Genomic DNA, 27,368 nt, shown 5'->3' on the forward strand with positions numbered 1-27,368 from the left:
TATTTGGTCATATTAATCATTTAATTGTATTTAATGTAAAGTAACTTGAACCGAAACATTTATTCAGTAGATAACCGAACTCAAAATCATTGGAAATAAACCGATCTACAAATTATAATTGAAAGGTAAAAAATTTGAAAGAAGAGTTTAGCTCATGATTAAGGACTTCGGTTGGGTCCGAAACTAGTCGGGCAATCCCGATAAATATGCCTGAGTAAACCGTTGACACCGTTGCATCATTTAATAAGGAATCAGTCCTACGACAGTTACTATAAAAGTTAGAAGCAATATTAATATGAAGCTTGGCCATATGTTTTTCTTAATTAAAATTACTTACTGCAATTCAACCAATGTGACAAGCACTTCTCATAAACTAAGTCAATATTTTATTCTATCATCTAGAAGTACTTCTGTAGACTTACCAAGATGTTTTCTTTTGTTCCAGATTTGCTGTAATTGTTCTTTAAGAACAATTACTAAAGGTGTTTAGTAAGGCCAGTGATAACGTCTACAAATGTTTACTCGGCCCTTACTTCGTACACTGCACATGTGTGTTATAGTGACAGGACACTTAGAACTCAGTGTAGTCCGTATTGTTGTTTATAAAGCTCACTGTGTGTTAATACCGGGTTATTTGTAAATATTTCGACCTTATATCATGATCTTGTAAGTTTGATAAAATCCAGTTTTTTTTTGTTAACGATATATAATGTGCAATAGGGATGATTTAATATTTTTTTTATTTCAGTTATTACTTACTTTCTATTTTTCCCTCTCAAGTGTAAATTGATAAAATAACATTCAAAAATGTTACTTGCGTGTGACGTCACTTATGTGATTCGATATTGTTGCGTCACAAGTTAAAGAGAGGGGCTCTTTAATTTTAAAGCAGTTTATCTTTGTTAATTGTATTGTTCATATAAACGCAAAAATACTTGTCCTATTTTATCCATATTGACTATTATTTAATATTTGTTACAGCAAAGTAAAATTAGCAGTCTGTTTCCTGTCATAATATTGATCAAATAACCCCGTATCGCAGCCACGTCAATAGTACCAAAATGTAGAAAACTTTTAATTAGCACGTTTACTGCCAAGTTCCCATGGTATACGAATGGTATACAAGTCGCCAGTTATTTTATACTTGTTAATATACGTTTTGTAGTTTTAAGTTCGACTTTCAAAGTTTATGCTATTCATATAATTTATATTGCTTGTATTATATTGCCGTTTACAGATATATAGGTACATGACATTAAGATTTTATTTTTATGAGTAGAATAGGCGCTTGTGTATCACATCTGCAGTCAACGTGTTAATTATCAAACTTGTTGTTTAGACATGTTGAGTTTCTGTTGTAAGTCTTTTTGTTTAATGTAAGGTAGTAGTTTTTGAGTGTCAAATTTCCATCTGCCCTCGCTTATTCACGTTAGCTCTTCAGACTAGGCAACGTTACGTAATAGTCTTATGTTTTATTCGTCTCCCACTCTATAACATTACTCGTAATTACGCCAGATACCTTAACGTATTCAACCAATTCGGATAATGTTGTGGTGCTTAGGACAAATGTCGAAAGTTCCGCCTATTTAGTGTTAAGTATTACTTATTTAAACACGTACTTAGTCATTAATTACTTTGTCTCTCTTTCCCCATAACTATTGGTTACCTAAATTTTCCTTCTTACGGCAATGAATTAAATTCTCATTCATTTAAATTGGCACAAATTAACTACTAACAATCGATGTTGTAATGAATTTATACGATCGATAAAATTTAATGATTTTTAATAACAAAAAGTTTTCAACGTATAAATTTAATAAATGTGTTTGATAATCGACGATCAATTTTATATCAAAGTAATTTAATGTGTAGATGTATTATAAGTGTAGCTAGATGGAGATGTTTAGGCACGCGATCGACGACAGAAGTGTGGAAGCGTGTTGCTGATGAACGGCAATTTCCCTTTAAAAGGCCATGTTGGGCTCCTAGAATAACATCAAATTCATATACAAATAATCGCATTGATTCAAATTATTTGGGGCCATACAAGTACTCTGTTTTCGCATATCTGTCACACACACTTATGTTGTATTAATTCTCGATCCCATGCCTAATCCTCGTTCCAAATATATTGTAGATTTCGTATATCGGATGTCGAAACTGTTGTAAAACATTTATACATCGTACCCTTAGGGTACATAGAGCATAGTTTATGTATAGGTATATTAGTTGAGTTATATTAACGATATTATTAGGATTATATAGATGTTCACGCATAGACCAGGCAAATTTGAGATGCAATCACTTTTTAGTCATACAGCTTTGTGATTTAGATTCCGGTGTTTGAATTCTATCAAAATGCATACACGTAGATTCGATAACATAGTTTCCTTTCTAATAATAGTATAGTATTTTAAATTCTGATTGATGTTAATATTTATAATCGTAGGACATGTTGTCGTTTTTGATGTCATTATCACATTTCTACATACAACGTTTACAAATACAATTGTATGCTCCTCTGGTCTGTGTTATAAGATTGAATAACAATATGTTGTTGTGATCCCTATCCATTATATAGTCATTAATGATCAGTGCAATTTATAATGCGAATTTTGTTTGTGTATATTAGTTCGTTAGTCAGTGTGTTGCTTGTTCACCAATTATTGCAGATTCACTTCTCTCAGCTTACTCATGGTGCTACTTAGTTGTATTTATGTGGCTAAAGTATATCTTTCTTTGTTAAAACTTCCGCGCCTCTGTAAATAGTGTAACATACGCATACGAATCGATACATCGATTTGCTAAATATGATATAATTTATAATGGTTTTTAGTTGTAAGGACAGATTGTTGAGTGTATTCACGCTGGACAAGATTTTCGAAGTTTTTTCTTAGATTTTTAGCACTGTGTTGCATCTGTATATAATATGAACTTAGTAAGACTCTCAGTCAGGTCAGTAATATCAAATATTAACTCCTTAATCTTTTAAACTGGAAACATAAGTAGCAGTAACTAGCAGCACTTTGAAAACATCGTTTAGAATAGTTTCGCAATTTATCTATGTGTAATGAAATGTTTTGGTGTTTCACACTCGTATTAAGGGAAATTATATAATAGTCGTAGACTTAGTAGTTAGTGTTGTATTATATTAGTCCGAGTTCATACCAGCAAGGCACTGCGCATCCCAGTGACAAGATGTCACGTCTAATAAAATGTACGCGTCGGTAGAACAGTGTTGTAGTTTAATTAGTGTTAAATTTTGTCTATATGTGTAATTTAAAATTAATTCTTGTATACATAATATCGAACAGTCGGCTTGAGCACTGCCATGAGGTAACCTGTACATTTGTGTAGTCATGCGGTTATTACTACAGTTAGGGAATTATAACTACACTTTAAGATCTAGCGGATGTATAAACATTTAATTTAATATGAATTATGCTTAGTTTGGTATTTGTATGTATTGATAATGTGACTACACACCTTTACAATAAGTAATTAGAGAGTTTATGTCCAACACGCTGCTCAAATCGGTGCAGAAGCTAATTTCTTGATAAATAGAAAAATAAAGCAAATGAGACTGATATTAAATGTTTTTTATTTACTTCATACTAAAAATATAAATATATCTTCCTACTGTATGAATATGAGTCTGAATAAACTTGACAAAATGTGTGGCGATTTATTTGGAGAGCACTAAAAACTTCTGGGTCAAGAAAACCTTTAGTTTATAGAAAAATATAGAATAAACCGCGACACAATTTGTTTAAAACCGATGTAAAACTACTAGGTACGATCATTACAAGAATAATAAAGACATAAACCGAGATAAGAGCACAATAATATAAAAAAATGGGCTGTACATCATGATTGTAAAAATAATTATAACATCGCTAATCTTAGTTTTACATAAAACATACAATTCAATAGAACAATTTATTTTAGTACCGGTCTATACAAAGTTCACGCATAATTTCTACTAAAGTAAACATAATTTATACAGAAACGCCTTAAAAATACAAATACAAATACCTACGTCACAACTGTCTACTCAATTGTCAAGATTATCTCGAATTTCCCAATAAGGAAACGTAAGTAATAATATCAAATGATTGCATGACCTGGGCACGTAACTACGGGACCCAAGGTTCCTGGCAATAGGCGAGTTGAGCTCTATATGAACTACATTATCGACGAACAATTATTCAAGGTATCCTACTACTCTATTTACATTGTTTTGGTAACTATACGAGTTGGAGCGAATTAACTAGGGTTGTAAGTACGTCACAAGGAACTGACGCTATCACTAATATACGCTAGCCTAGCTTAACATACGGTGCATTGCAGTTTACAGTTGGTGGCTAGTCCCACGGAGTCACGCGTAGTTAGGGAAGAAGGCGTCGGCGGTAGGCTCGTCGTATCTGTACTGGCTATGGCTGGGGCTCAGGTCGTACGTGCCCTTTACATTATTGGTTCGCAGTCCCGGTAACTTATCGGGGATCGGTCTCACTTTGTCGACGGGGGGTCTCAGTTCCGGACCTTCTAAAATTTTCTGAAAATAACATTAGCTGTTCGTTCTTGGGCTAAATATATCTCAATCATCATTCGCACACGTTGTGCTAACCTTTTCCTTTTTTTATGAAAGCGGGCTATAAAGTAGGTATGTGCAAAGACCAAGCCAAATAATCGCAGTGTTTTTCTCCCAAGCAGGTGCAAATATACAGTTAGAGACCCCAAGCTTTTCTGGAGATATACGGTCTCTGGTGGCTGGAGGCACCAAGCACGCGCTTTGGGTGACCAGGTATTAATCCACCACCGATTCCAAGATCCTAATAAAATATGAGTATGCAAATAAATAATATATAAAACAGTGAATTCATTATACATATAATAGCTATGCCAAGCAATTTGATCTTGTAGGTTTACATTACCCTGTTCGTATCCATGTAGTCTATCGGCTTGCTGGCGGGCAGCGGTCTGATCATCATTTTGGTCTTAGTCAGAGGGAAGTTGGGACCCTTGAACGATATCCAGTACATGGATTGCCCTCGATTGTCTTCCGTAGTCATTGAATACTTTCCGTTGAGATTACTGAAATTTAAATCATGGTTCCGAAAATCTCTCTTTTGACTGTACTTTAAACTTGGGGATAATGAAATTTTTTGAACAGTAACTACCTCTTGTCACATTCCTTGTACCACCAAGCGCCGCCATGCTCGGTCGCACACGCGCCTTCCTTCCACTCATCGTTGTCCACATCTAACGTTGAGAACTTCTGACCGGCGTGGTATGATAGTGAATCACCTGCAAAACAGATCATTTAATATCCGATTCGCGTGTCAAAACTATCTTCGATCATTTTGCCAGCATGGTCATTTAAGCTGAGATTGTACTGATTAAAGTTGATGGCATGCAGAAGAAGATAGATCTCGATGGGGTGTAATTGGGAGGCCTATGTCCAGCACTGCATGAATGTTGATAGGAAGGGGGTTGGACACAAACCTGCAGTTCCATAGAAGGTGCCTAGTGTGCTGATCCTGTAGCCCTCATGCTCCGGTCCTACAGTGAAGACCGAGTAGCCAGCGTACGCGTCCTGCCCGTGCTGTGTCTCCATCTCTATCCTCAACTCATACAGTTTCTGATTAGTCAGGTAGTTCAGCTTCTCCAGCCCCAGCCAGAACTCGCCAGCGAGATTACCAAAACCGTACTCGTAGTCAGACCAGCCCTTGTAGAAATCTTGAGATCCATCGAATCGATTTTGGAACACCTAAAAAAGAAGTTTGGTACTTTTATTGGTTGTACTTATAGATATATATAGGTTGAAATTGGGAAGTGCTCGAAGCTAGCACTTCCTTAAGAAAGTGAACTGACAATAATTAGGAATCCCTGAAGTGATGATGCTATCTATAAAAAAAACTATTGCGCAATACCGAAATATATCAGCTGTGTTGAGTAAACAAACCCATTAGTTAATAGGACTTATCTGTCACATTGCCATTGTCATAAACATTGGTGGACTTCGGACTTTATTCGTTTGCCTTGAGCGATAAGGTCCGGACTTAGTTGTTTGGATCTGAGGAATTTGTATTTTGGACTTGTGTACTTTTGAACATCTCTTACTATGATAATAGTTTTTTTTTGGTAAACAGGTTTGTGAGATTCGATGTTACATGAACACTTCAAGGTCATACAGATGTTAAAATGTACAACCGTTGTATAATAAAGCGTGTTTTTCACTGAAATATGCTTTGCGTATTTTTTGACCGAAGGATGTTTTTTACCTTCAACGTGAAAAATAATTCATATCAGCTGATAATATATGTTTATTATCAAACACGGCCTGTTTATGACCGATAAAACAATAAGCGACCTTGGTTTTATTCGATTTATTGTTATTTGCGTAAGACAGAGGATTGGTGACTTCACTATATTTGGAATAAAGGATATTCGAATTCATTCTTTGCTCGAAATAACACTATCATTTGATGATTTCTATCATTTCACCATAATTATTCAAGGATAATTTTTCTTAAATTTTGCTCTCTGGAAGTCATAATCCGGGTCAAGTCAAAGTAGTATAGTATGGTTTCAGTCAGGGGAACCCTTGGACAGGATTCATTTTCCGTTGTGTCTTATGAAATAAAAATCCTATGCGACGAATTTGTCATGGGCTTCTAGTGACTGACGCAAAACCAGGCACAGATACAAGGTGAGAGATATTTATTTTTTAATGTCTGAATATAATTAAAGAATTTGGTTGATCGACGCTGTAGATTAAAGAGGGTAGGATTTATTGAACGACGTATTGAGCTAGTTGGCCGGAACTTTTTATTAGGAGAAATAGTAATTACCGTCCATCCTCCGCCTGCGGTGGTGAGATCACACAGCACATAGAAGGGCTCCATATCCTCGGGTCGTATCTTGTAGATCCCGGACACATTGAACCCTTGGACCTGGATCTCGTGACAGTCTGTCGGGTAACGCTCTGAACGATCCACTCTGTTTGACCTGGAAATCATTATTTTTGGTAAAATAATCATTTTCTCGAATGAGATGGCGCGACGAACTGGATGCGTACCACAAACAGTGGATGGCAAAAGCAATAGACCGGACAGAGTGGAAGAACCTAAGGGAGGCCTTTGCCCTGCAGTGGGAAAGTAATGGCTGAAAAAAAATAAATAAAAAAAACATTTTACATAATAAACGCTATAAAAGCATTAGTCGTCTCTATCAATGTTATTTTTATCTGCGTCACCTATCCAACACTAAATATGTTGAGATAGGTTATCTGCGACCATAGTTCGTGGTTTTAAACAATATAACTAAAAACAATGCCGATGTAGGTATGTACCTTGTAGCTTACAATGAAATTGAGACATCGCACAATCACCGGTATTATAAATAAACCTTACTCAGTTCATAAGGATAATTGTGTGTATCAAACAATGAACCACAACACTGATAAAGTTAGGTAAAGTATTTTCTTTCGTTATTTAAATATTATCGCAAACGTTGTGTCAATTGTGTACCCACCGGTCAGTATTAATACAAATGAGGTGGACATTATGTAAACGAGGTTAGAGTTGTTATAACATTGACACTTGAGACAAAACAATGGCACGCGCGGACCTTAGCTGACTCCACATTCAACAAACATTGAGTTATCGACTTTCAGATACTCACTTGCATTCACACTTCTTGTTTTTCTGTTCTCGTAAAGTCTTCCTGAACTCGTTGATCAGTGACATGGTGTCCACGGTGCCCGTGACGTCAGACCTAAAACAATGCGACACATTATCTTCTTGTATCACTACGAAATAGTAACGCATTCCATTGACATTGTTGAGAATGAATAATTATACAATAACAACACAACAACAGTGATCTCTGAGTTGAGAAATGAGGAATGTTTGCAATTAAATATGCTTGTCTGGTTCTCTTGAGATCGTAAGATTTTAAGCAAAGATAAAATTTCCTCAAAAACTATCTGGTCTTGTCAAGTTTAAGTGAGACTCCAATCAAAACTTTTGATTTTAGAAAGGCTTTTCCAGGGATTTTTGAAACATAATAAAATTTCATTCTTTCTATGGAGAAAACATGAAAGAAAGTCAGAAATCTCTCTATGAAACCATTTGTGACAGAAAGTTTTTTGAACCTGTGCCTTGAAAACTGTACCTCCACGGAAAACTTTAAAAAAAACTTATTGTAAAGAAAAACTCTCACGGAATCTTAAGAAAGATGTGAAAATCAAAACATCCTAACAGGGCTGTACATTGTAATCTGTAATGTCTGACCTGCCGCCTGAGATTTCTCACAAATGGTGGGAACAATAACGAGAACCACTGGGTTCGAGTTGTTTGTTTTTTCCTTTATACATTTTATTGTATAGAGGAAAAAATCGTAAAGAAAAACTTTCCTTCCCACTGCTTAATGCCTATGGTTTCTGTTGTAAGCCATATTCTTTTTAATTTTGCCTAAATGTTATGTGGAATTTTAAGTTTGACTGACTAAAAACTTTTTTGGGCACGCTTCAGTTAAGGAATCTTGTTATTTAGTATGATGCAACTGACAAAAACATATGTGTAGAGCGAAATAAAGACCTTTTTGGGACATCGCCACTTCCCCTAATTCACCAACTCCTTGCTACTTCGATGTACTTACTTGGCAAATGTTCTCGTGTACTGTCTGCTCTTGACCTCGGAGATAGTCGCCACGATGGAGTCCACGCCGGTCTGGATGCTCTTCATGTGGTTCTCCAAGAACGTCAGCCGAGTGTCCAGGGTAGAATCTATATGGTAATCGGCGCCTTCGGCTGAAATCACATCAGAAACTATTAGGACAGAGTACTCGATCAAAGGACCTACCAGTACATCGTAAAGTAATAAACACAGTTGTGAAAGAGACAACGCTATAGGTACTCGTAGCCCTGTCACGCTTACACTACTGCATAATGGCCCATTTAGACGATGCGAGGAATATCGTGCAAGTTTTAATACATTGTGCAGCGGCGCTGCACATCTATCTATCTAGGTATCTATGGTGACATATAATCGCCCCCAATATATTATAACTTGCACCATATTTCTTCCAGCATCTAAATGGGCCTTTAATATTATTTTACGATATAGTGGTTTGCCTTTAAGTCATAAACTAAAAGTTTATTTAAATACACCCCAAATTTAAATAATTAATCGTGTATTAATTAAAGCTTTCGGAAAATGTGAGCTGTGAAATAAATTAAATTGGTAGACTGTGGAATAGATATAGACTGGCTAAAGAACACCTGTTTCTATACCCGAAAATTAAAAAAGTGACTTAAAAAGTCTACTTATCGCTAAATCACACCTTGAAGTGGAAAAGACAGTATGAGATTTGAGTCTTAAAACTAAATTCTTTCAAAGAAGTCATTCAGTTTTAAATCTACCGACTCTTAATATCTAATGAAGGAATTCCAAATAATGAGTTCAGGAATATCATTCAATATTTACTGATTGCGTGACGTAATAGTAGTTTTAGTAAATATAAATAATTGGTATTCAAGTGTTCGTCATAGTTTTAGTCTATAGACCTTTGTACGAAGAAATATGAGTTAACAACAACGGTAGACTGCGAATGCCCTAAGACGGATATATTATTCGAAAAAAATATTTAATTTTTCTTTTCTTAATTATAAACAGTTTAAAGAAATCGGAAGAGGAAGTGTAAGGTCCCAATAACGTTAACCAAAGATAAACCCTTATTTGTAACAGTGAAGTTTTCTTGATCAATAATTTATTTCTTTTAATTTATGTTACATTTTTTAGTACCTATCTCACAGACTCGTCAAATAGTATAACTATCTAATACGTCGACATTCTTACGTCATCAAATAATATTTTTGAAATATTTATGTTCACGTGCCACAATGAAATAAGTAGCTTATATAATTTATTTCGAAAAAAATATGTTAACCGAGTTTTTAGGAGGTATTTTTAGAAACAACATAAATATAGGTATCACACAATTGTTTTAATATCTTTATTATCCAACAAAAGGAAAAACGAGATTTTCCACACTATACTTAACCACGAAAATCCAAAAACATATAAGTGCATTTTAAAATAAACACAATCAGGAAAAATTGCCGTTTAGAAAACAGTTACCCGTACGCAAATTTAACGCAGGAAACAACTTTCGGAATCCATACAAAGTCAATTCAAAGTAATTTTGGCATAACCATACAAAATATTCGCCACGTGATCAAAAATTGTATGGAAGGCTTCTTTTTTTAAGTTGTTTGTTCCGCATTTTAACATCGTTTTCGATACATATTTTAGGAATAATGGTCAAGAAAAGAAAAATTGGAATGACAGTTTCCAAAAAAGGCCATTTTAATAACTCTTGTTGCTTTCAAAACTCTTTGTTAAAGTTTTCCCGAATACAGGGCTTCAAACCGACTTACCCTTCTTGGGAGCTGCGGCCGGGAGTGCTTTGCCTACAAATAATTTCGTCTATTTATTTACAAGTATTGATCTTGATTTGACCTCATCAAATCAAATAGGTACTTCATTAAAAGATCGTTAACGAAGCAAATCGGTATAAAAATAGCTGTTTGTAAATTATACATTAAGCAAATTTGTAATAATAATAATATTAATAATTCTATTCTATATTATAGTATTTCGGATTAAATAAAATTGATGGACGTTTAGGTGATGAATTAGCATATATATTAATAAAGTAAATAAATTAAATAGTCATACCAGAAGAAATTAGATAAGTAATTATTATGGCAATATTTTCGAATTTAACGCCGATAAGAGAAAATGTACGCGGCTATGTATTTCCAGATTAATAAATAAACTTCATAATGACAATAACACAAAATAATAGGAAGCAATGGAATAAAATTATCATAACATAAAAAGTATATTCCTAATTACGTGACATTGTAATATTTTTGAAAGAAATATAAGGTTTTTCAATGTAATTCGGGTCAATCTGATAAAAAAGAAACAAATTTCGAATCAAACACACTTTAAAATTGAGTAGGAAAACTGCCAAGACAAAATAAAATTAAGTCACATTACCCTACTGTCGCGACTTAAAGATTTTTTTTTTTAGTTTTGAAAGCCAAACAGCTCTCTACATGGCACTAAATCACTTCAAGGGTGATAGACCAGCTGATGGTTACACAACGATGGGCCAGCAAAATATACCTACTACATATTAAAAAAAAAACAATGATGGTGCAATCATCTTTAAAAATTACAGGAATTTTGAACAAACTTTACAGTCAGAATACAGACTCGTATGGTTCAACGAGTAAATTCGTTGTGGGATTTTGTGATGCCTATTTAGGCAATTTTTTCTTGATCTTACCTATTTTAACATAGGTTTTTGAATTTCGAAATGCGGATTTACGACCATTTTGTCGACCAAAAATACGATTATTCTTTTAGCGAGAAAACAGTGATAAATAAATATTTTATGGAAAACAAATACTGTAACGGTAGTAGGAAAATATTCCCCTAAATTAATTACCGTATACAATGCCTTTTTAAATTTCATGATTTTATTTTATAACATTTTAAAATTTTGAATATATCGTAAGCATAACCCCATATTAAATTAAAATAAATGTAATATATAATGTACTTAGTTCGGAAATGACAAAATTCATCAAAGATTATAACGGTAAATTTGTATAAAATATATTATAACTAAAAATATTTAAGTAAAATAGAAGCAAAGAACCAGTCCTTGTTATTTATACGTATATGCTTAACAGCAACTTTCATAATATGTATAATGATAAAGGCGGTTTACATGGCATTAAGCACTGGTTTACTCACACAATGGAGAGTTTTGCCGACGCTGACGCGTATCTGCTGAAAAATCTGAAAATCTAGACTGATATTTTCTATTTAACGTTTTTTTTTAATTTTACTATTCTCCCTAATGATTTAAAACAAAAATTACTTACTCCGTTAAAAAATCGAAAGCTATAAATAATAATATAAATATGATTTGAATGGAATCATTCGACGTTCGATATTAATTCTCGCAATATTTTCCAGCAGACCTTATTATATTTAAACAAATAGACGGTACCTATGGATCCAGTGCGGGACGACGGTCTCTTTTCCACAAAGAATTTGAGGGTGTTCATATCAGACTTGAGCGCGTGTAAGGTGGAATCCAACTTGTCAGCGCATGTGTCCGTACGAACAGCATTCCCAATTTCCGCCAACTGCTTCAATATAACATTAGTCTTCTCGTGCACTTCAATGTCCAGTCTGTTCAGTCTGAAATCTATGCTGTCAACTTTTTTGAGGTATTTTTCACTGGAAGTTATGCTCTCCATTAATTTTTCCACAATAGCGTCGTTGTCCGACGGGGATCCCTGGGCCGCCCTGGTGTAGTTTTCCCGCCGTCTGTTGGACAGCATCGCGTCTGTCAATTCCTCTTCGTACTCCTTTTTCCACAAGGACTTGTCGGGATAATCGTTTTTCCGGCGTCCCCTTTTATCCCTATTCACTTCACAAGATACTGTCGTTAGGGCGATAATTGCTATCTGTAGCACCGTCAGGTTTGGGAACATTGTGCGGTGCGTATTCTAAGTGTGATGTGAATCGACTGGCGTTGAACTTCATCGTCGCACCGACTGTCACTAGAGTTTACAAAACTACGAGAGAGCTAAACAAAAACATAGCGCGAAGAATACTTCAGTCGTGAATCCCCGAACGCGGTGATTCGCACAGATTTCTTTTGTTAATGTTTATACAATTTGTCGTCATGTTATGATAATATTTATTAATCGTGAATGTGTTGCAAATATAATATATACTTTTCTTTACCACAAGATAATACAGAGCAAACGAGTCTACCGTACAAAGAAATAATACAAAGCAATGAAATAACAACAACGCAACTGAAATAATACTGTTCTGTGTTTCCTGAGCTATCCAGGAAATATACGAGTTGATTAGACTAAATAAAGGAAAGTCATAATTAAGAGGTATTACAAGGTTTGAGAACTACGTACATTAGGTATTAGTATCAATTCTACTGCTTGCAGTAGGTACCTACCTACGTGTAATCAGACTCAATCTAGCAGAACGGAGGATGGTCTTCCGAATGCTACTAAAACTGAACCCGTGATTAGACATAGGACTTGATTAATCTAACAATCTAACCCTGTTAATTATATCTGTATGAGATCTCTTTACGTGAAGAAACTAGGTAGGTACCTAAATCTATAACCGACCTTTATTTAGGCGAACAGATAGCGGATCTGCAAAAAGAATAAAAAAGTGACTAATTTTTGCGACAAATAACTAAACTAATAGCGCTCAAAATCAACGACTAACTCATCTGTACTTTCTCCACGAGATATAGGAACTGACGTGATGTATGGCTGGTGTCAGGTATCTATGTCTCGTGGAGTGATCAAGGATGGATAGGTCATGATTTTGGGCAGATAGCTGTCTGCATTTCTGTATGGGGTTGAAAAGGTGAGCTGAAACACAATCATTATAAAGTGTTTTCGAGATACAAGTTTGCCACAATCGGTGTTACGATGGGTACAATGTTACAGTTGTCATTGTTAATGTTACTGCCCGTTAATGCATTGCAGGAGTTAAGATTTCCAATTGTCATTTGGTTATTAAACATACGATAGTATTGAGATACTGTTAAAGTGCTACTATGTACTACTTATTCATAAGTTACACATGAATATTCAACACATCTCCGATATATATTAGTCTACACGGTCCATACTACTGTAAAAAATCGCTTTTGATCGACGTACAAAATGGTATTACTCTCTGTTCCACGAATACGGTTAAACCACTTAACCCATTTCGACAAAATTTAATATAAAAGGTTACACTTTAATGTCGACTAAAAACTACATTCTACAGCTACGTTTTGTAAAAAAAAAAGTATTAAATTAATTAGTAATCGTAAATATCGTAACTACAAAAACAAAATTGCCATAGTCAAATAAAAACACAACATACTTAGATACCTACGGAAACCAGGTGTCGGTCTTGTCTTGCCAAATGTTCGGGTCGAAGTTCATTTTGTAAATGTATTACAACATAATACAAAATATGTTTACAATCACACAGGTGTACGCCACACCTATTCAATCGACCAATATGAATAGCTAAATACGTACGTAGGTAGTTACATGGCTTCGAATTGTCCCCTATCTTGGGCACGAACAGTAGTAATTAATCCTCGTTATCGAAGTTACGAATGATATATACATCGTAAAATTTTAGATATTATCCATATAAAAAAGTCACATACAATAATATCCGAATATTTTTAGGTGAAACAAATGGAGTGACTGTAAAAATAAATTATAAATTAGTCCTCGAAATAGATTTCCAAAAATATCGAATTTTTAGTTTTTGTTTAATTGCGTAAACAAAAGACGTTGCAGAATTGCCATGTGACATCACTTTTCTTCAAATCACATTCTGACAAGAATTTTGACGAACAAATGACGATATTAGCCCATTTCGATACGTTTCAATGACTAATGCATTTAATCATCGATTTTTTTATTGACTTAATAAAATAAAAAGCGAGGTGTTTTAGAAAGAACTGCATTTCAGAAATGTACCTGTCGTACTTTTTAGTCAAACGCCCAACTCTTTGCAATGATAAATAAGGAAATGATATTATGACGACAGAAAAGACATCATACGACTAAAAAGGTTTGAGAACAAGGTGAAGAAAAAGGGCCTGGCCGATAAATCAACCTGGAGCAACGGTCAAACTCAGGAAAATGCTAGTTATCAAACTTTAGGACGAAGAAGTATGAATTTAGTTAAAACGATAGCGGTTCAACCTAAACAACTTGGTTCTTCCAGTTCCTTCATTTTAAGAATTATCTCAAGAATTCAATAACCTTTCTTAATGATCCTGAGTCACAAATGCAGTGAGCTAGATCACAAAAGAAATTATTAGTTCTCATACGGATAGCAATCATTTTCCAACCATTAAACAATTTTAAACTCGATATAGACGGCTTAAGATAACTTTATTGGATTGAGTTTTCTGTTCAAATGGCCCCTCGGAAGCGGAACGCGGCGGCCGGGAAAACTCTAACCAGCCATCATATTAAATATCTTGGCTTCCACGTGCTCAGCATCGTGTTAAGAGAAAAGTAGGAAAATAAATTGAAAAATTCTACGGGAAATATGAATTCCGATGGAAGTGCTTTCAATCGAGTGCTAAAGGAAACTAGAAAATAGAATAAGACGATTGGCCTCGCTGCGCTGCAAAAGGCTAAATACAAGTCTATAAAAGTAGGTCAAGCAAATAAATCTTATGATTCTAGACGATTCTACGTATTAAAACAGTGAATATCCGTTTCCGGGCTCATCCTCCAAGAAAACCTGTTTATTCCGTTTATTAGAGCAAGGCGAAAGGAAGAAGAAAAATGAGAGCGGAAGTAATTTTCCACTTTCGTATTTTATTGAGTCAAAACACTTGACAATTTTGGACGATAATTCAATGACAATCACAATTTTCCGTGGGAGAAACTTCAGACACCCGGATTTTTCCGAGTCCAGACTGGCGGAACGAAATATATCCCACTTAATTGAGTGGTCTAAGAGGACAATTAGATTCAAGAAACATAGATATAGATAAACAATGTTTTGCCACATTAATTGACATGACGATCTTTTTAACCAATATTGTAAAAGAAACATTGGAAGTGAGAAACGCAACTAAATTTGAAAATAATTTAATTGATATCCGTCCGTGATAATGACTTTTCTTAAGAAAGTACATAAAACAGTTTTCTGCATAAAAAAGAAGTCAATCATATTTTATCATGACATTCCAAATTTAATGTACAATGAAGTACTTCACCATGCAGCAGTAGTATATCTCTTAGTAGTATTGAATGTGCCTTATAGTTTTTCCTCGATAAATATACGTAGAAGTGTACTGGCGTTTTAACTACCTGAGGGACTCGAATGTGGCTTTACATACCCTTGACAAATCTCGGTTTTGCTACACCGTTTTCGCATTCTTGCAGTCAAATAAGATTAATGTACTTCTATTTCACCGCAGTTTGTCAATATTTCGTTGTCTTACTGCCTGATAATCATGTCACACTGCCCTACATAATGATTACCTAGCAAACTAGTCTAGATCTTATCTCAGTAGAAACTTCAAAGTGCAATATAATACGTGTGAGCCAAGTCTTGGAATATATTGACACGGCCCTGTTTCAAGTTTATTATAAAACAATCCGCAACAGCATATTTCAAGGGGTGTTACGAGTATAATCAGCCTTGAAACCCTCAACGACTCTACTCAACACTCTATCAACCCTTACCTCAAGATCATCTAAGATGTATTTTAAATATTAGTTTTATTTTTCTAGTCCACACTATACTAATACAAGAAAAATTGATGGAACTCGATCTCTTATTATTTCTACTTTAAGTTAACTAAAAGCTTTAAGCATGCTTCTAGCAGTGAATGGGATGCAGTATCGGAAAGCACCACTTTTTGGTCAACCTTCGTTATATACAGTTATTTCTGACAAATTAATTTATAATATGATTCGAATAACTTAGTTGAATGTCAATGTATCAATGGGAGCTTCACTAATACGCGGGATTAGAATTTTTGTGTCCAAATATCACCATATTTTCAAACAATTTTCCATTGAGTATTAAATATGATCGGTCAGCCCTCTTCAACAGATCGATCAAGAATGACTGTGAATGAAGCTGTTGAATGGTTAGTTTAAATTTATCGTGGGACTATTAAGACAGTGGATCCATATATACAATGCTCCCATACGTTGCTCACACGGTTCTAAAATACACTTAGCGTGCGAGAGTAAGGGCCTATGCAAACCGTCGAGTGTTTTAAACATCTATGCGTTCACCTACGCATAATAATATTACATTTAACTATTAAACAACGCACATAAACGTATAAATGTCCCACAGCTGGGCACAGACCTCTTTCCTTATAAGGTAGATTTGGGCAAGCTGGCTAATTGCGGATTAGCGAAAGACTTCAATTTTGGAAAATTGGTTTCTCCTGGTCTTATTATAGATCCAAAAAGTTAGCTTGGGTGGGAATCAAACCACGATCGGAATGCCACTAGCCGCTATAATTATATTCCATATTATAGACCAAACTAGCCCGTAACAAATTTATTAGGTATAGGGTTCATAATTTGTGATAGTTAAGCCTTTTCGTTTGGTAGCTATGATGATGAGCCATTTTACGGAAGACATCTTGAACCGATTTGCACCAAAATGCTAACTATAATACAATACTGTACTATAATAAACTATACGCTTTACCCGAATTTTAAAATTGTCTGTTCTTTTAAAGAGACTGCGACCCCTGAGTTTGTTTCAACATTTCTTCTCAGGGTAGTCAGATATTAAATGTCGGCTCCAGCGTTCTCGAAAAAAACATGTAAAAGTGATAAAATATCCTATTTGCAGGATAAATGATTTCATTTCATTTCATAAATTACAAAAAACTGCAAACAATAAATTACAAAGTACATTAAAAAAAAAGGTAATGGATATCGCTAAATTTCTTAATGAACTAAGATGTACATCGGGGATTTCATACGCCATGTGCACAGGCCCTGAGTGCTTGGAAAATAAAATAAAAGCAAATCGATGAATGAACAGAAACCTGAATCGAATGAGAACCTTTGAAATGAAATCATGTAATCTGCAAGTAGGATATATTATCACTTTACAAGTCTTTTTTTGAGAACGTTGTAGCTTCAACATTTATCATGCAAAACATTTTGTTTTTTCGGTTATGGGTAGTAAGTAAAGTAATCTAAATAAAGATCTAGACCAGTTGTTGCTATCAGGTTTGCGAAAACAGAACAACACCAAGTTAAGCAACACCAAGCCTGATGTAAACCTAGCATTCGGGATTTACGAAACACCCCTACTAATATTATAAATGCGAAAGTAACTTTGTCTGTGTGTCTATTACGCTTTCACGTCTAAACCACTGAACTGATTTCATGTAATTTGGTACAGAGATAGAGTTGACCTTGAGAAAGAACATAGGATAATTTTTATCCCGGACTTTTGAAGAGTTCTCTTGGAAACGCGATAGAACCGAAAAAGCAGTTCGTTAGTTTCGCTACTACTCGGCTGAACCGATTTGAGTTATTTTACTTGAATATTCTTAACAGTCCAGGGAAGGTTTTTAAACGGTGACAAAATATGGGAATATTGCAAAAAGAACTAAATTTTTGTCTGCATTGTTATCATCGACCGTTAGGCGGTACTTATGTACTTCACCGGGACAACTAGTTTTGAATAATAATGTAATTTACTTCTTTTTCGATTTATTTACTTACCTAAAAATAAAATAATTTCATGGCCAAATAAGACTAATTAAAAATAGATTCCGGATATTCATTTAAACAAAAGTTGAAGCTACTTACAATAGGGATGACGACTAGTTATAAAAGTAAAAATCTCTTTAGTCCCTCGGGTAGATAATTGAAAAATATTAGATGGGTATTTCTTCCTTTTTCTGAAAAACTAAAATTGACAAAGATAAACTGCTTTAAAGTTTAGGAGAAGGCCTTGTGACGTAACGATATAGTAAAATTCATACACTATCGTGACGTCAGGCGTAAGTTTCGTTCACTGTAATTTGAAAAATTTATATTTACGGGAAAATTTAAAAATATTACGTATCCATTATTATACCTGAACACTGAAAAAAAATGTTCGTCATCCCCATTATGAGCGGATGGTTCCTTTGGCAGTTGCAAGGTTGTAAGGCTTCTTTCAAATAAATGCTGTATCCAATTGTTTTTTTTTCAACTTAAAAGTTATTCAGTTCACGTATTACTATGAAGAGCGAGACATCCTAAAATATGTAAGCTCGCCATATTAAAGATTTGTATCAAAGTACTTACAAAGTGCTTTACAATTTTATGACAATATATTCAACAATCTCTCATGACATTACAATAGGCGCCATCCTATACCTAGTCTTACCGGATGCCACCAAGAAACAATGTTTTCCAAGGAGCCTATCAAACTTCCTTAACCCAGTTGCATGGGTAATACGATATCCCTTTGCAAAACTTTCTAGCAGCTAACTACCCGTAATGACTGTCAAAGATGTATTATATAGCCAACACAGAATTTGGAACTCGTTATGACATAGATGGTCACCCATCCATGGACCGACTGTATCAAGCGTCCCTTAAAGTGTGCGATCAATTTGTGCAGTTGTCTAAATCCGAGGTCCTCGGCTCGGTATCATCTGTGAAAATATCTGCTATCTAATAAAACTTTTATGAACTATACACCTAAACATAACCTAGTCACAGTCTGACGGACAAACGGACATATAATGGAATCCGTAATGGAGTTTCGTTATTACTCTTTTATGAAGAACACAAAAAAAAAACGTAAATTAAGTAAATTAAAAATGTATACTTTATAAATTCGCTCTAACTTAATAAAAAGGACAGCAACGAAAACTTGAAAATAAAAAAGGTATTGTTTCCTTACAAATCAGCTGAGGAAAGTTTTGCACTTGAGGTTTTTCCTGACCTTCGCATAATCAATGGATCACAATAAATAATTTGAAGTATAAGTACTTTTTGAGTTCTGAAACGGATTCGACGTAATTAAATGTTCATTAAGTTATACAACTTTTATACCTTTTGTTTTTATGTTTTTAAGCGTAGCCATTAAGCTGGCATGTGGGGTGTCCGATTCGACATTGCTTTGTGGATTTTAATCATAAACATAAGACTTTAAACAAAAAATGTTTATAGTGGTTTCTTAGGTTTACGCGAATATTAGACATTGAAATAAACATTCCTACACAAACAAGCCAAAAGATAGAAATTAAATTATAGTCCGATTTTTAATTCGAGGCAGTAAAATGACATGTCCAGTGTGGCAGGTTTTTAATTCCAAATAAATAGTGATGTATTACAATCGACTTATTACAATCAAAAGTTAGTCGAGCTTACATTTTTTTATTCAGATATCAAATTAGCTCTGTATAAAAAAAAATATATACGACAATTAATCATAAGACATGCACTGTTTTTAAATGTAAAAAAAAAATTAAATTTATAAAATGAAAGCCAAATGCGGTGCTGGTATAAGATGAAGCACCTTACCATGCAAGAAAAGTCGAGCGCATCCAACTCCAAACTGGATGAATTCTGACATTATGCAGTGGTTGGATGAAAAACAAATTTAATATCAACTTACAATTATAAAAGCTCAATTAATAGAAATAGTAAATTTTTGAGACATAATAAAATAAAGCATGACTAAATGGCATCGTCGTAGTAAGATTTCCAAACATCACTATTGTAGCGGGTCACCCTTTTTTGTATAAATGACAGTTGCAATTGTCATTTTACTGCCTCGAATTAAAAATCGGACTATAAAACAATTACACATTGAAAATAAACATTTTTAGAAATAAAACTACTTTTACGGATTTTATCGCGGTTTAATTTAGATTTTAGTTCCCGACGTTTCGACACCTTTGCAGGTAACATGGTCACGGGCAGACTGACTGACTCTATCTTTACGCTCGTTTGTATAAGAAAATAGTGGACACTACGATGACTACAAATATGGGTGGTTGAATACAAACTGTACATGGTTCGAGCCCAATTCTTGAAAAGAGGTTATAATACTTAGATAATTTTAATAAAATCCTTACGAAAGTTTTTTAACAATCAGGATTGTGACTGAAGAGCAGCTGTGTGAAGCGAAACATCCCTTAGGGCAGTTTTCATTTATTACTTGATTTGTTTGGTTCTGTTTCTGTTTTGATTCAATTCTAAATTCAGTCTACCATCGAGGAGCGCTCCACTACTATTATCGGGCCATCGAGCGAAATTTCTAATTCATGCTACTGCACTTATTAGCCCTAATGTCGATTTCCAGGGAATAACGCAATCTCAGCAGCAAGTTTAAAAGTTCTACATGTGAATTAATTAATTCCATTCCTTGCTTCCAACAAAAAAATCAGTGAGATTTCAATCAGGAGCGTTATTCAATTGCTAATTACTTAATAACAAGTGCACACTGCACACCGGTGCACTGGCAACAGATTGCCTGTCATCTTTCAAAAGGTTCAATAAATTTCATCTGATGATTATTTATGAAGTAGATAAAATGGATCAGACACGTGACGTGTCGTGGTTTCAATTCCCACGTAGGACAAACTTTGTCCATGTGACTCGAATGTTTGTAGAGCCCCCCGCGACATGAGAATTGAATTCCCTGATGCAATTTTCCTCTTTTTTAAGAGGGAAAAAAGAGAGCATCGCTGACGAAATTTGCACCAATCGACGACTCTAATATTTAGTACAATAGGTGCCACTAACTTAAACTAGCCAAGCGCATTATTTTTGGGAAAAGCCCTTACTAGCTCGAAATAGTAAATAGGTAGGATCTCTCGTGCTGACTGACCCTGAACTGCCATACAACGTCTCCCGCATTTAGTCGGTGCACGGCAACGCATAGCAATTCATCGTTCGCCAAGAAAATGCCTTTCTTTTTTAGGCGTGGGAATCCTCATGGACACAGACCTCCTTTTAGGAAGAATCTGGTCGGGTCGAACTCTATCTGACTTAGCCTGAACCGCCGGCATTACATAGCAACTTATCACGAATCAACTTCTGGCCTCGCCTGCTATAGCAAGGTGCTGGTTTCAAATCACTCGAACAACTAACCGGAAATAATTTGAATCGTCGAATCGTGAAGTCGTCACGGCATGGATAAAGTACAAAAAGTTTCGTGTGCAGGTTTTAATCGCTAATCTAGGCGAGGTACTGAAATGATGTGCACGTTTTAATCATACAGCATAAAACTTTTGGATTTTGAGCAGTAATAAAGAATTTTTGTGCAGTTATTGTGGATATTTCTTTTATTATTGTACAGTAAAATTAGTTCAAAAATCTAATAGATCAAATGCATAAAAGTAAAATGTTATTTTCATCACGATTATACAGAAAACTTGATTAAGTTTTAAAACTTCCGAGCCTTGTTTTTCAGCGAAAATAGATTTCACTAACGCAACTGCGACTTCTACGATTTCCAACTTCAATTATTGTATCGCAGCTTGAAAGCAGTTAAAAGTTTTTAAACTTAAATTAGCTGACCTACTTCAGAAACAGTATGACAGAAATCTATGCCATCGAACAGAATAATAAGGAGGTATCGATTATGTAACTAAGCGATCGTTGCACTCATATTATATCCGCAAATAGAATTCTATTGACGACTTCCACTTATACGAACGAAGTTTTCAATAACCTATACACCATTTGTTTTGATCCTTAATAAAAGGTAAACGGTATTGGTAAAACTTTGAAAAAATAACTTTATATAAAGTTCTAAAGAGGTTTTATATCTTTTCATGGAAACGATTATTAAAAAAACAAACGTCTAATTTGATCGAATAATATTTGCAGTTGTTCTACATTCATTCGTTTTAGAGCTGATTTTTCAATCATCAGACAACTTTTATCTGAGGAATAAATATGGCCGTTTGATATATTTTCTCAAAACGTCAAACTTATTCGTTAGATAAAAGTTATCTGGCGTTTGAAAAATTGGCCCTTAGTCCCGTTTTATCTTCAGATTTATCGTTTAGTTGTTTAAGTACACCTGTGTGCCTTATTAAGAGTCACGGCGTAATGACGTCATGGTATTGATTGCATAAAAATGTAATCATTTTATTTATATTTCAACTTTTCATAGAAAGCTTTATTTATAACTTTTTTAAGTATGTTCTAAGTTTCTTACACACACACAGGGCGAGCGCAGGGTTCGGGGGCGCGGTTGTCGAAGGGGGCGCGGATGTCGAAGGTGTCGCATTTAAAATACTTAACAAATACTTAGGTAAAACAAATTGATTCAATGATGACCTTGTCATAAATTATGTTATTATAATAACAGCTGGTAACTGATTGAAGACGATTTCAAGCTCTAGAGGACCAAAGAAAATTAGTCTTTGTGCCGACTTTTCATTTTTAGGTTTCTAGATTTAACTACCTTTGAATATCAGATCAACCTTGTTACTATCTGAAGTAGATACAAGTATCAGACCCAATGAAAAAATAACTAAAGGAAATATGTCGTTTGAATTAAGAATAATAGATACTTAAATTATAACTGGGCCAAACTCTTTTCGCCAATAGCATAAAATAGCTATTTAGCATGAAACAAATTTTAGCATGAAACAAATAACAGAATCTCTTAAATCAGATCAGAAAGCTGAGCATGTAGTTGGTTTACCTAGGCGTAAAAAAATACGGCTGAATTGAGATCCATCTCTTCCAATCCTTTTTGCAATCGGATAATTACAACTGTAGATAAATACATGTTTTGTAACAGATTATGGATTCCTATTGCTTAATTTTAATGTTTACTTAGAGGTAGCCTCTAAGTTAACCTCTAGGTAGGCCTCTAGGCTTAGCAATACATTTTCCGGATAGTTTTGATTGGTTTCTATGATTGAGACGCAGGGAAGAAATTAGTGTATGCATTTGTACCTCCTTAGGTAGCCTTAAGTAGACGTCCGCAGTAATATAATAATATCCTCCCATACCAACTTTTTTGATAATATTCTCATTTAGACGAATACCTTGTAAGGTCCAATCACTTTAGTACTGAATTCAAAATAAAAATGCCTATCTTCAACGGTTACTCAAAAGTTAGCCAAGTATTAATACTTTAAATTCAAATACAGTTATTAGTTAAACAAAATTAAGGAACAAAACAATATATTATTTAATGTTATGACACGGTCGCAGTCTACTTATGTATTAAGGTATTAATTTCACGAGAAATTATTGAAAACATTCCGATTACTCATGATATTTGGTGTTTAGTCTTTTCTGTTATTATCAGGTAAAACATTAATCAAGCTTGTTAATTTGAAAACAATGAGGCTTTGTAATAGGAGGAAACAATTATATTTTGAGTATCATTTTTATTAATGTTTATAAGTAATGAGTCACTTTGGTTAACACAAAAAACCAATAGAAAAGTATTAAATGTTAAACAGTAAGATGTTTCCCTCAAAGTAGATATTCCCGTTGGAATTTTTCGAATCGGTGCTGTTGAACGTTAGAAAGTTAGATGGAATCTGGGATAGGGAAGGAAGGGGACACGATTGCGTCAGACACTTGTAGTAAGAGTACTCACCTCGCATGTTCGGGTGCTCGTCTATCCTCTCCGACATGGACTGCTTCAACTTGTCCAAATCAGACTTCACGTTCCTCAGCGCCTTCTCGAGCATTTCCGAAGACGACGCCTTTATCATCCTTAGCATCTCTGACAGGTATTTCAATATACTATTGGTTCTCTCGTGGAAAGTTGTATCTAAATGGTTCATTTTCCTTTCCACAGATTCAATCATTTTCAAATATCTCTCACTGGACATGAGGGTCTCGACGAATTTTTCCACGACGGCGTCTCCCACTGATGACCTACCCGTAGTCGTCGGCACACGAGAGTCGGTTCTCTTTTTAATATGAAAAACATCATCGTCCCCATCTTCATTACTTCTCTCCCTTATAAACTGTCTTGTAGCTGTCACTATTACGAACAAGGAAACTAACAGAATATTTCGTGACCACATGATGCGGAACCTGCGCTGTGGAGCACAATACAAATTATAATGACCACTTTGGATGTCACTGGTGTTTAACTTAAAGCCGACTTATTATAAAAACATACAGCCTCCATTGTGCAGATAACAATATCATGTATTATGTCTTTAATGATATGAAGTGGACGCATAATGGTGAGCACAGACTACACCATTTACTTGAAAAGTTGGTTTTAGACCAAACGAACGAAGAGTTTTTTTAGATCTTTTATTTCACTTTTCACCTGATTTGCACCAAATTTGTCGGATTCGGTTAGACAAGCTACTCCCTCAGCCTGCGAAAGGGTGATCACTTTAGAAAGGTATCGCGACCAATCATTGGGAGGGGTAGACACGATAGACGAGAGATAAACACAAGGGAATCCCCTCGAAGATTTGACATGACATGTAATGTAACATTCGTGCGAATGGTTGGCACTCTGCTCTTCAATATGCTTACAGCTACGGAATATATGATATTAAAATTACCTCTTCCTTTTCGTTGATTTTTGAAATTTCTGATTTTGTAGCGCTTCCCCTGCGCTCAAGCAAACGCTCGCTAAACTCGGTTACAACAAAACGGCGAGTCTAATCGACGTTCGGTTCGTGAAAGTGTGACGCACTATAACATTTAGTCGAGCATTTGTTCTGTTACATGCTAATACTCTAGTCTGTACTCACCATAACGTGTTGTGAGTTTAAAATGCGAAGTGTGCAGTGTAATAACATACCTAAGGTGATGATAACTAAGTATTAATTATAATGATACTTACCTACTCGAGACAAACACTTATTGTACCTAACTTAGATTCCGAGAACAATGCGGATTATTCTTGAGATTTATGATCCTATAATACGATCTTCATCATTTAAAACCTTATTACTAAGTTACGCACTCTTTACACTAATTGCAATTTTTATCTATTTAATTATTTAATACAACAGTTCTGTTCATCTTCTGCGTCTCAAATGTAGAACGAAATAGATCATGTTATCTCAACACGGTCAATTCGAATTCGAATATTTATTTTGATAGCCTATATTGACATTAAGCTAAGATGCCCCATTGTCTAAGTTTTGTTTATTTTTTAAACAAATCTAAACCCATAAACTAAGTACTGAATCTACTCAGGCATTGTTTAATGTTGTTCTTTGGGAACTACCAAATCAATAAGCACAGAAATTATTATGTATTACATTACTAAGTTAGTAGTTACATATTCATTTAGGCTTTTTTAGGCATTTATTCTTTTTGTGTTGAATAGAACATCATCGAGGAAGGCTTTAGGCTATAAACCATCACGCTGCGACTAATAGGAGCTAAGATATAATGGAAAGTGTGAAAAAAACCGGACAGGTATACCTAAATCATAACTTATATTTTCTACCCACGGGAACGAAGTCGCGGGCAACAGCTAGTGTTAAGAATAAAATGTGAATTACGGGCCGTTTACTCTAAGGCAGAAAAGAAAGGGGATAAAATGTGCAGGGTCCCGATTCTGCTACTTACAATGGCCAATTAATGAATGGCAATTGGAATAAATTTGAAATTATTCCTATTCTCTTAAGCATTTTGTCAAAACAATAATTGGAAGTTATTTGTATTGACCTTGAGTTTACCATCCCTTACTGAATCTCCAACTATTGTGTAGAGGAATGCTAAAGTGAATATGAAAATTATCATTTTAAGCTCAATTTCATTCATTCATCGGCCATTGTGAATAGCATGATTGGGGCCCTGGAAAGCTGGCAAGTTATTTACAGACAAGAGAAAATTGTTGGACAAATCGTTGGTCAAATACTAATACCCCTCTATGTATGTATATCCGAGTATTACAAAGAAATTATCACTTGCTAAAAACGAAGAAAGTAACTATTGTAAGTAAACCGGCACTTTTGAAAAGATCCAAGCGTATGGGAAGCTGCGCCAAGGACTGAAGGGCGGCTTTAACTCTACCAGCAGTAGATGGACCATGCGATACTAATTACAGTAGTGAGGAGAAGTGTCGCATAATTGATAGATATGTATACCGCAGACGCAAATGGAGCTAGCAGATGTGGAAGTTAGCGAGGTAAGTAGGCACCGCGCGTGCGGCGAAACTCTTATTAAGTAGAGTTAAATGAAAAATCTCCGTTTCTCTTCCCCATTTGATCCGTTTCCACGTTTTCCCCTTTTCCATTTCCATATTGAAGATCAGATGTATTTTCTTGTGTTTTGTAAAAGTTTTTAAATGACAGCCTTTTTCAGACGTTATAGTTCTTTGGAAAACTCCAGGGCAGACAGCTAAAATCAAATTTATTTTGATAAATTAAGTTGAAATCTGGGATGGATAAATAAGTGTTAATTAATGAACAGTTTTTTAATATATAATATAAATAAAAAATAATTGCTGTTGGCCGATTAAGCTCATTTTAGACTTTAAATATTCGAAGAAGTCCAGGGAAGGTGTAAACGGTTTGAATATATATTATGGACACATAAAAAAAAAACCGAAAAAATCGGCAGAGTAAAAAAAAAATCATGAAAATGTTCCTTAAAGAAAACTGAACAATTACTATACGGGTGCAACCGCGGGAAACAGCTAGTCCTAAATATAATAACATAAACACACTCAAATAAAGCCTACCTACTTCGATTGCAGTGGTTAAATTCGCTACACTAAAACAAGACCGTGTGGCCTATGGGTAAGGGCATC

General features: G+C 34.8%; 2 protein-coding genes across 21 annotated transcripts in view; one reads left to right on the forward strand and one right to left on the reverse strand.

The window, feature by feature from the left end:
* The window catches only part of LOC113507882 (polyhomeotic-proximal chromatin protein-like), a 33,689-nt gene extending 30,102 nt beyond the window's left edge, over positions 1-3,587 (forward strand). For all 13 annotated transcript variants that reach the window (XM_026890807.1, XM_026890808.1, XM_026890813.1 and 10 more), the window contains one exon: positions 446-3,587. The gene's annotated coding sequence lies outside the window, so the exon portion shown is untranslated. The remainder of the gene's footprint in view (positions 1-445) is intronic.
* Positions 3,588-3,621: 34 nt separating this feature from the next.
* Positions 3,622-25,682, reverse strand: LOC113507883 (microfibril-associated glycoprotein 4-like). Of its 8 annotated transcripts, XM_026890817.1 has the most exons (10): positions 25,446-25,682; positions 24,228-24,678; positions 13,253-13,279; positions 8,665-8,815; positions 7,687-7,779; positions 6,855-7,011; positions 5,506-5,770; positions 5,181-5,307; positions 4,935-5,094; positions 3,628-4,555 (listed from the first exon to the last, which is right to left on the reverse strand). In XM_026890817.1, exons 2-10 carry the CDS (start codon positions 24,661-24,663, stop codon positions 4,379-4,381), a joined length of 1,593 nt encoding a protein of 530 aa, XP_026746618.1. In that variant the 5' UTR covers positions 24,664-24,678; positions 25,446-25,682; the 3' UTR covers positions 3,628-4,378. The 8 variants fall into 8 exon arrangements, with proteins under 8 accessions (XP_026746616.1, XP_026746617.1, XP_026746618.1 ...); XM_026890815.1 differs by lacking the exons at positions 13,253-13,279; positions 24,228-24,678; positions 25,446-25,682 and adding exons at positions 10,445-10,477; positions 12,097-12,805 and having other exon boundaries at positions 3,622-4,555; XM_026890819.1 differs by lacking the exon at positions 13,253-13,279 and having other exon boundaries at positions 3,671-4,555; positions 25,446-25,673.
* Positions 25,683-27,368: the final 1,686 nt, after the last annotated feature.

Source organism: Trichoplusia ni, unplaced genomic scaffold (genome assembly GCF_003590095.1).
Source record: "Trichoplusia ni isolate ovarian cell line Hi5 unplaced genomic scaffold, tn1 tig00003437, whole genome shotgun sequence".
Taxonomy (NCBI): domain Eukaryota; kingdom Metazoa; phylum Arthropoda; class Insecta; order Lepidoptera; family Noctuidae; genus Trichoplusia; species Trichoplusia ni.

Excerpts from the sequence above, each read along its gene's own strand:
- LOC113507883 (XM_026890815.1), bottom strand. The coding sequence starts at position 12,586 with ATGTTCCCAAACCTGACGGTGCTACAGATAGCAATTATCGCCCTAACG. Across the intron at positions 5,308-5,505 it reads CACCTTCTATGGAACTGCAG|GTGATTCACTATCATACCAC; the intron begins GTTTGTGTCCAA and ends TCTGTTTTGCAG. Across the intron at positions 5,095-5,180 it reads TACAAGGAATGTGACAAGAG|TAATCTCAACGGAAAGTATT; the intron begins GTAGTTACTGTT and ends TTTAAATTTCAG.